The sequence below is a fragment of the Trichoplax adhaerens genome, genomic scaffold, assembly GCF_000150275.1.
Source record: "Trichoplax adhaerens TRIADscaffold_2 genomic scaffold, whole genome shotgun sequence".
Lineage (NCBI taxonomy): Eukaryota > Metazoa > Placozoa > Uniplacotomia > Trichoplacea > Trichoplacidae > Trichoplax > Trichoplax adhaerens.
The window spans coordinates 8703549-8713962 of NW_002060944.1; the positions used below are offsets into that span (position 1 = coordinate 8703549).

At 30.4% G+C, this 10414-nt stretch overlaps 1 protein-coding gene across 1 annotated transcript; it reads right to left on the reverse strand.

Moving 5' to 3' along the window:
• Positions 1-8267: 8267 nt before the first annotated feature.
• TRIADDRAFT_53891 (uncharacterized protein) lies at positions 8268-9892 on the reverse strand (the record flags this gene model as incomplete). Its single annotated transcript, XM_002110135.1, has 5 exons — positions 8268-8406; positions 8500-8671; positions 8788-8844; positions 9084-9314; positions 9445-9892. 5 exons carry the CDS (start codon positions 9890-9892, stop codon positions 8268-8270), a joined length of 1047 nt encoding a protein of 348 aa, XP_002110171.1.
• Between the last annotated feature and the right edge of the window lie 522 nt (positions 9893-10414).

Sequence of the window (10414 nt, forward strand, 5' to 3'; positions counted from 1 at the left end):
GCATATTGATTATACTGCAACTTTCAATGATGGCTATTTTATAACAAGTGGTAACGATGTCTTATATCGAGAATTAACGGTATAGTATTTTAAAAGAATCGCCATTGGTTCTACTTTTTGTATAATTTCAATAGTATAAAACTTCATGGCAGTTAAAGGTACAACTCGTATTAGATATTCCAGTAGTCAGCTCGAACGGAAGCGATTGTAACAATAAATGAATTTTTAATACTACAATTGTTTTTGACCACGTTGAATTGAAAATACGTTACAAAATATTAACATGTTTCTAATCTATACGTCACAACTGGTAAATTTTCTGCAAATGATTAGGTTCCTATCAATCGTGCTCTTCTCTGGTACTGAGTAGCATATTAGTCACCGTTCTTTTAATTGCAGTAGTTTTGGAATCGGAATTTTAACTATCGATAGTAATACAATTGGCAGTTTTAGAATTTGAACTCCTGATTTAGCTTTATCCGTCTTCTAGCCTTATTCTCGTAAGTTATATCGATCAAAGTAATAACAAATCAAGAGCTAATGTTATTTATTTATTAATTAGAATCCGTATTGCATAAATACTGTCCAGCATTACTGATTTTTCCACGTCTGTTAATAAATAATATGAATGAGAATATTAAAATTTAATTCCATCAATACGGAAGCAAAGTAGAGTGTAGAAATATTTTTATTTTCCGGATGAAACGAAGATTAAATTTTATTTTAGTCTATGAAAAATAACTTAGCCAGTTAGCTCCTTTAATTATCAACGAAATGCTACAGATTCTTATAACTTTTATCATAAATAACATTATTAGCACAGCTGTAAATGTAATAGGAGTCACTTGGCTTTTACGAAAGCTCTTGCTTTATATCAATATTGGATATATTTAGCTATCAGAATTATTTTATCACACAGTACTAAATAATATAAGCCATTAAGCTATATAATTTCTATTGATTGCAATCAATATTCATACACACCCTCCTTCTCTGTATACTCGTACTTGTGAGGATTGCAACCCACTTTAAATAGCAACTGCAGAAGGAAAAAGTTACTTCAGGATTGACATAATATGTAATATATAAACTCAATTGAATATGAATAAGGATGATGAAGGATGTCCATCCTATCTTTCATTTACTTTCTATTTGATTTACAGCTCGTATTTAGCATTCTACAGCAGTGGTTGAAAACATCCGCTTGCATTGATTAGCAAAGAAATATTAACCAAACAATATTTTCAAAGCATAGCATTCACGAAATATCATAAGATTATAAGCAGAAGCACGAGAAATGATATTGTAATTAGTGATAACTTTCATTTGCATATCGTAGCAGTGAACTATTTCCATTCTTTTTATCTTATCATGGAGGCTATATAATAAATCTATTTCTCATCCTCATTTGTTTGAGTAATCAAAGTATTCATTTTTTAAGAGTCTTGAATATATTTGCTACTCTATAATACGAGCGTATATATCATATCAAAGATATGATGTTACGACAGCAGAGATATACGAATAGCTATGTTTGTAAGCTACTCTTAAGTTAGAAAGCCCATTTTAGAAAGCGTAATTCTATGAGAAGAGAAATCTTAATGAATAAACTATTTTAGGATGATTTATATCGACAGCTAGCTCCTTGTTTTGATTACTTTACCATAGTATTTATGTATGTACAGTACGATAAAGATAATATGATTGCCAATCACAGAATTTTTAATTACATGAGATGCCTAAGATTTGTCAGCTATGGGAATAAAATTAGTTTTTCTAGATCAGTGGATAAGCTAAATCGACTTAGTGCCGAGAGATTCTATTTATCTTGAACTTTTTATTAATATTTAGAATAAATATATATTGCCTATTTACAGTTATGAAATTATAATTGTTTGAAATATCCAAGATTTGCAATCTGTTTGAATGGAATCATCCTTTTTTGGTCAGTAGATAGAATTAATTGATACTGTATCGAAAGCTGAAATTTGTTTTGATCTTTATTCCTTGGTACGTTTAGTAAATAATGTACTGTCTGATCGTAATTGTAGAATTTTTAATTGCACGAGATACAGATCCAAGATTTGTCATTCATTTACAAATTAACCTTTTCTTGGTCAATTTATTGGAGAAATCGATTTTATGCTATTTTTGAAATATTGCAATTGCCCATAAGCGTTTCTCAATTTTATAATATTCAATTTATCAAACATTCAATTTATATACGTATATTTGAGGAGAGAAATGAGGTTTTAATCTCACCTGTGAATAATTTTACAAGGATAATATGCTTGTCATTAGCTGACACAGTTATATTTTTCAACCGTTTAAAAGAGGAACATTTAAAGCTATGTGTGAAATTTCATAAAACCGGAACTAAATGTAATATAATGATGAAATACTGCAGCTATTGGAGGCGTTCGACAATTTATTTCAATTCTAGATCAGAGATCCACAGTGACTGATTAACTGTATTTCGATATTTTCTGCTATGTTCTTATTAGTCTAGACTCAGATTGCATAATTTGATGTTGAATTTCTTACTTAGAAATCTAGTATTGCTAGAATAGTTATTTCATAGCTCAGTATAGGAGCTCCCAGTCATAAAAGTTACTCTATACATATACCAACCGTAGCAAGTAAAATATACAAATTTATAAAGTTGATGGTCATAAAATGAATTCTTTTACTGATAGTCCAATTAATTAGTTTTATAAATTTTAATATGAAACTGTCGATCTTAAGCGAATTTTAAATTATATTTATGAAATATATAGCTGTTATAGTGATTATATTATTTAAGCATTTAGCAATAGTAAAGTGGCGTGTAGATTTGTGCGCCTTTCAAATGAAGTTCCTCAATATAATAGCGGAATGAAAATAATTAATATTTGCAAAAGAATTTTCAGTCGGAATAAGAGTATGTTGGATATAATTTCTTATAAGCATCCATACCTCAAATAGTCCAAGTAATGATTTACAATATTACTAAAGAACGGCAGTGACTATGTAATCGATCAAAAGAGGTCCTTTCTTTTGATCACTGATTATCATTATATATTATTTGTAAGATGTAAAAAATATTATATAAAAAAATAAATTACTCTCTCTGAGATTTATAAAAACTATATAGATAATCTATTTCTATGACGTTAATTCATAGATTTAATGTTTTCGTACGTTGATGATGATAAGGGTTCTGGATGTCATTAGCAAATATAGGAGATATTTTGTTACCAAATCTTTTAGATGAACAGCAATGTCCAAAGACAGAACTTAGAGGATCTTTAAATTTTTTCATATGTGTAATGTAAATGATAGGATGATAAATTGCGACTGCTAACATGAATAAACATAAAAAGGCAAACATAATGGAGATGGTCAAAATAGACATTCTTTCATTGAAGAGAATAATACTGACCAAAAATAATAAACACATTGCATCGCTTAAAACTTGCAAGGAGAAAGTAATTTGAAACATATGTACAATGGATTTATTTTTTCCAATTCTGAATTGTTCGACTCGCGAAAGTCGCTGCTGTCGAAGTCGAAGTCGTAATTGTTGCATTTTCATTGGCGTTAATGATCGATTTTTTAATTTGTGTAGAATACGTGGATAGCAATGTAGTATAGTTACCAGTTGTAGTATATATATTAATGCCGCTGTTGATATTACTAATAGCTTGACGGTAAATCTAGTTGCAATTAGACCACATAAACTTTCTATTGGAGGAAATGGACCACTTGTGATAGTTCTTGGCCAAATCATTAGGACACTCACTAGCCAAATTGCTATAATAATTAGTAATACGTGAATTCGTTTTAATTTTTCAACCGGTGAAGTTGCAATAGCTTTATAACGCTCGTAGGTAATTAAGACTACAGATAAATTAGATATCATAAAAGCAGTCACTAACGTAGGTACAACTAATTTGCAAATAAAGATTTGAAAAAATCTTTGATGGAAAATGTTAGTTAAATTTAACGTTGCTCCATATCTTCCCCAAGTTAAAAAAGTGAATGATATTGTCAAGAAGACGTTCGCCACTGCCAAATTTCCTATGCATATATAAGCCGGTGAACGCATATCTTTGTGGGAAATGATGATCATAATTAGATATAAGTTACTGAATAAACCGATGATTTCCAATGGTAGATAGAAAATAGCAACTAATTGGTAGAGAAACAGTGAGCTATTATGTATTATATTTATATTATCATAAGAATCATTCCATGATGTTAAATTTTCCATCTCAAGCCAATTTTTTGAATTTCTTTAAAAAATGTAACCTTATGAACTGGTTCATATATCATGTGTTATAGACATGCTCTTACGGCAGTGATTCTATAAATCATCAATTCTTAATTTTAGTTTATTCAATTTAAAGCTATAATTAATGAATTAATTATAATGGTTTATACCTATCAGGAGCTCATTACATTAATGAATTCTATTATTGAGATAATTATATATTTCCATGACGCGATAGATGACGATTATAGTTTGGCTAGTATTAAGATTGAGAGCTAACGTGTGTACAAATATAAAACTACATGCTGTCATATTAAAAAGTCTGCAATAGTTAGTGTTATACACTTTTAAGGTATTATTGTCATGTATTTAGATAAATAAATATGTAATCGACAATTAGTTTCTTTCATAACATACAGAAGAGAAAAATTACACTTCATTCTTACATTAATAATATCCCTTGTTACTTAGGATTGTCGTAGGCTGTTCAACTATTTTGATAATAAATTATCAAAATTCGAAAACAAAGCGATTTTAGTTTCTATAATAGGTTAATTATAAGTAAAATAATGTTATAAAGATTACAATCTCACAATAAATGGTATCACATGCATACATGAATTTATTTATGTCGTTTGTGATAGTGGTTACTATTAAGAATCAAGATTTAAGTTTTAAAATTTTACATTACCTTTATCATGCTAATAGCTACAAAATTGATTAATATATAGGTTGTCTTTTCGTTGCAAGTTTCCGTGCATTACTGATGTTGCACCTCAGACTAATATCATTCAATTTATTGTAAAATAACCTACTTTAAGTGGAAACATATCTGCAAGTTTTAAATCTATAGTCGCTAGTAAATGAATTTTCAGCCTATCTTATATCGAAAGTTAGTCTCTTTTACATAAGTTAGAGAAATCAAAATAGTTTACTGTAGAGCTTAATTAGAAGATCTATAATAATGGTAAAGCCGTCACTTAGTCGATTCCTTGCAATCATAAAAATTTATATTTATTATGGTAGCAGGTAGCCTACGTCTTGATGATATTTCATCAGCCACCGTTCCTCTCTGGTATTCGCTACTATAACTTAATTCTGTGATACATAGTCAAATTTATAATTTATAGTCTATTTCTAATTTTTTTATGACGTATGAATTTTGTATATCTTCTTTACAAGAAAATAGCTGATGAATAAAGACTTACAAAGAATAATTTGAGTGAAACAAATTAAAATAAGGTGAAGATTATAATACAATCGAATATAACTATTTTTTTCCTCGTTCAAATTACTCTCGGATTTACATTATAGATATCTTTCATAGGAAATCTTTGTGTAATATCATGAACAACTAGGAAAGTGATCTTATGACTCCTTTTCAGCAGTTCACTTATAATCTCTCTTCTGGTAATCCATATCAAAATCATCCTGACCAAATCATTTTATAATGTGTCTCGTAATGACGCTAATGTCGTTATCAGTAGACTATTTTAAATTCATTATTAATCGACCAAGCTGCTTATTGATTAAATTTAAATATATACGTTAAGATTTAATTTTTGGGCTTACTTCCATTTACAGGAAGCGGTGAATTTCTTAATGAAATGCTAATGTGAGACATTACTGGAATTTTATAGTATTCAGAACTTTAATTGCTATAACGTTAAAATTTTATTGTAATAGTAATTATCTTCCTATAAATTAGCATTCTTTTTTGTAGTATCTTGGTTATTTCCAGGAAAATCTGAATCTAGCTTGATGAAAATAATATGTGTAACGAAAAGTTGTTTATTTAAAATCCCTAACTGACTGTATTTATTCTTAATTTCCTGATTTATACAATTCTGCGATAGCACTGATAAGTTCATTTCATCTAATTGAGAAAACTTCCTCTTTTCAGATTATGTCAATATAAATAAGCTTTAATGCTTTAGATGTAAATATCTTAGCAGTTATCAATCGACTATATCTATTAACAGGTATAAAGTAAAAATGTAGGTGTAACCATATACGAGATCAAAATTGGATAGTGATATCAGTTAATGTTTATCTTTAGTATTCGAAACAATTAAGTTAAAAGTACTGAATATATGCCAGAATTTATATAACTTTGGTAGGCCTATTTATAGTGAATTGTTGCAGTTACTATAGCTATTCCTAAGCTTACATTCTAATAGCGCAATAGCAGTTACGAGGGATAGACTATATTGAGCAGTTTTCATCGAAATATAATAGACTAATTTGAAATATCCAATCTAATAAAATCCGATTTGGATACTGAGATGGTTGCGTCGTAAATTATTAAAAATGTACTAGCGATTAAAAGGGATACAATTACATTTCTATGATGCATAATGCTGTTACTGAAATAAAATTTTCCATAGTTTGGTAGTATCTGTTCTGTAGGCAAGTATGCCAGTCATTGATTATTTACTAAGTTTAATACTTTACTAATCTTATAAGTAAGATTTCCATATCAGGTACAAATGTTCATTACATTTATGAATTGATTTTGAACAAATAAAAGCTAAAAATGGAGGAAAGAAATTTCATAGTTCAAGATGATCCGGTCATTACTATAGGTAAGGGTTCAGTCTACAGTGAGTGGCATTACTGAATTTGAGCTGATCTTGATAATTACTAATTAGTGTATGATATAAATTATGAACGAGAAACGCCTTACGTCGCAAATGATGTTTATTTTATTTACAACAGTTACGTTTACTTACAGCTAATACGAATTTTTTTAAATATTGAATTACTTATTTTGACAATTATTTAAATAACTATAGTAATATTTACTGTGGCTTGTTGCACTCACCACCTGAGCAAATATAGTATAAGTGAGATTTCGATAATAGATAAAAGAAAAGCAGACAGATATAAGTTAATTTTCACCCATGGGAGCTTTTAGTGATGATAATTCATTTTGCACAAAAACTCAAAATTTCGTGACATTTACACCATTTGTTAATATCTAATTGAAATAACTTGTAAGTGTATAGTCTACGATGTAGAGTATGCTGAACTATTCTATAGCTGCTATTATCTTAAATTAATAGCATTAACGAGCTCAGAATGACTGGTACTAATGCAAGTCATATACAAGTCGTAAGATGGAAAATGATTAACGTAACATTTTAAATCTGTTATCGATATGAGGATCGAAATTGCATTGCAATATAATTCAATTCTTTTCCTATGTAAAAGTATATCAAGTCAGTTAGTAGTAGGCCGTCTCCTTCATAGAAGATATCAGATGCATAACTAAAACTGACTTATAATTTTTAAACATACATCTTGTTTTAGCAGTGGATTGGTCAGCAACTGTAAAGACAAACTGGATAACATTAATTGGTGGGATGAATTAATCGTAACAGCTGCCTTGGTTCTTCTGACTGAAAACAAACTTGTTAACGCTCAATGATTTACAACGCAATTAATGATAATGAGTAAGTTATGCGCAGAAGATGGTATTAAACAAATAAATTACTTCAAAAACATACTAGTTATCTAATAATCGTGACTTCAATGTTACTGGGTAGTAAAAATAGCATGCTCTCCAATAGTATTAACACAAGTGTATAATTACTGTATAACATGTTATTAATTAGAACTTTACTGAAATCTACTGGTTCTATAATAATACCCAGGTATAATAATATCACCGAATAGGAAAAATGGTAAAATCTCAAGTATTAGTACAAATGTGTATTTACTGTACTGTATATCAGGTTATTGATTAATACTTTACTGTTACCGTCTATTTATCGAATGTTTTGCAATAACAATTTAAAACATTTACTTTAGAGCAGACTTGTAGGCTGCATACAATAATTATGTATGCAAGAATAATAACAATTTACTTAATAAATATCAGAGTCTGTAACATCTTGAAAAATTAATTACGTTGCAATAGATGTTCCGATATATGCAGGATATGATTATCAAGTTCATAACTGCAGAAAGGAATGCATTTAGTTGCATAAATATGTACTTATAACGTCAATTTCTATCGGCTTCTTTGAAAGCGTGCTAATCTTGCTTCTCTAACTTTATCAACATCATTAGAATTGGGCATCTGACTGGGCTGTGGATAAGTACGCTGGATATCATTCTGAACTAGAAGAGGAGGAGCAGTAGCAATCGGCCTAAGAAATTTTAAATTAAGAATTTGAAGTCCGTATCAGACGTAAGATCTTGTCCTCGCTAGATAGATATTTTTACAAGCAGCGATATTTCACCTATTATGATGGCTTTCTTGTAAGCTAGCTTGTATTGCCTGTTGGAATTCAGGATCATCGTCATCGTTAATAGGTTCGTACTGTGGTCGTCGACTGCCTGGATAGGATGGACCGCTGACGTTATTGACGTTATCTGCATGGCTTGGAGTTTGCATTCTATAACCAGTCACTCCTATTTACGAGTATGAAGCCATTAATTATATAATGTATATACACTAGTATTAGTAATTTACGTGTACAGTATTTGACAAGAGGATTATATATTATCAAAAGAAATTTGTTTCCTACCTGACGACTGAAATCTTTGATGATGTCTTCGATTACTAGAGCCTCTGCTACCTGTAACTGTATAGATGATGATAGAGATTTTAATACTGTACATCATGCATACTTTTACTTTATTGGTTAATGCAGTTCTCTTGAGTTACTTGAAAGAGCACATAATAATCGGATTAGTAAAGCAAGTGGAATAATCTTTTACGATCAATCTTTAGTAATTGTTAATGTGTAGAAGAGATACTCAAAGTCTTTCTTACTTCGTAATCGCTAATTGTTCACTTAGTGAGAACTATGTCTAGTCTTACCAATGCTGAAGATAGAATCCAGGATAGATCCAATTGGTGTCTTTACATATGCTAATCCAACTAAGATACCAGCTAAGTGGCCTAGGAAAGAGCTGTTTGGTACTAAGACTTGGATAAGAACTAATTCAGCCCAACAGGCGTAGCGTGAGCTAATAGGAATCAAGTTCATTATATAATTGGTGCTAGGGGGTGAAACGTATGTCGCCACCACTTTAAGAGCAAATATAACTCCTAAATACAGTCAGAAGAAGAAACTTTATTATCGACAGTGTCTAGAAAAATAAATAATGGCTTTAGATGGCGATTGAATTTTTCTCACAGAAAGAGTCTGATAGACATGTACTCTATGTAGAAAAATTACCTGAAAAACCAACAGCACAATCGGTAAAGTAGTGTAGCTTGTCAGTATGATGTCCTATTGCGTAGCTTATTGCCACTAAGGTGACATTAGTTAATGCTGTAAAGCTGATAATCATAGATAGAAAGTGTAAGCTTCCATATTTCTTCTCTAAATGTATCCCTTTCCATAGAAATGAGACCATATTATAGTAAAGATGCATATCGCTAGCATGAAAGAAGGCTCCTAATATTAATCTTTGCCATTCGTTCATATACCAAACAGACTTGACACTAATGCAAACTTCACTTAAATGAGGTAATCGATAATCAGGTAATAGATTCATAAACAGGATTGAATTGAGACCAATTGTAGCCAGTGTGATCGGTGGAATACGATCTAAGCCTACATGAAATAGGTTAGCAAGGAGTAAAAGTAGACCAAAATTGTTTCCGCGTCTCCTTAAGACCATTTTGATCGGATCGGATGTTTGAAGCAAATATCTCGACAAGAGTAAGAGGCGATGATCCAAAAAGCTCGATATCGATGGCCACAGAATAAATTGAAAGATTTCAACGCGTGTCGCCAATATTGAAGAAAGCGAATGAAAGAAAAATTTCAATATTCAGCTAATAGATACTACAGGAATCATTTGCTGTCTATTCTATTTGAAAAGGACATTGAATATCCATTTCTCCTTCCTAACTGTTAATTCTACTGTCGAGTGTTGGCTTAAAACCTTTGTTGATATTGGTTGAAATCAGCGAACTCGTTATCGTATTGGGTTTCAGGATAGCACACTGATCTTCAGTATAGAGTGTTCAATCTTGGTAAGGTTACGATCGCCGAACACGGATTGCGCTGTGATCTTGCTAATACGTCTTGGGATGATAGCCAATCGTAATTGCATGCAGTAAAGCTTTAGAATAATAATAATAAATCAGTTAGAAGAAATAAGATGTCAGCATTAAGTTAGAAATAAGATTGGAGCGTA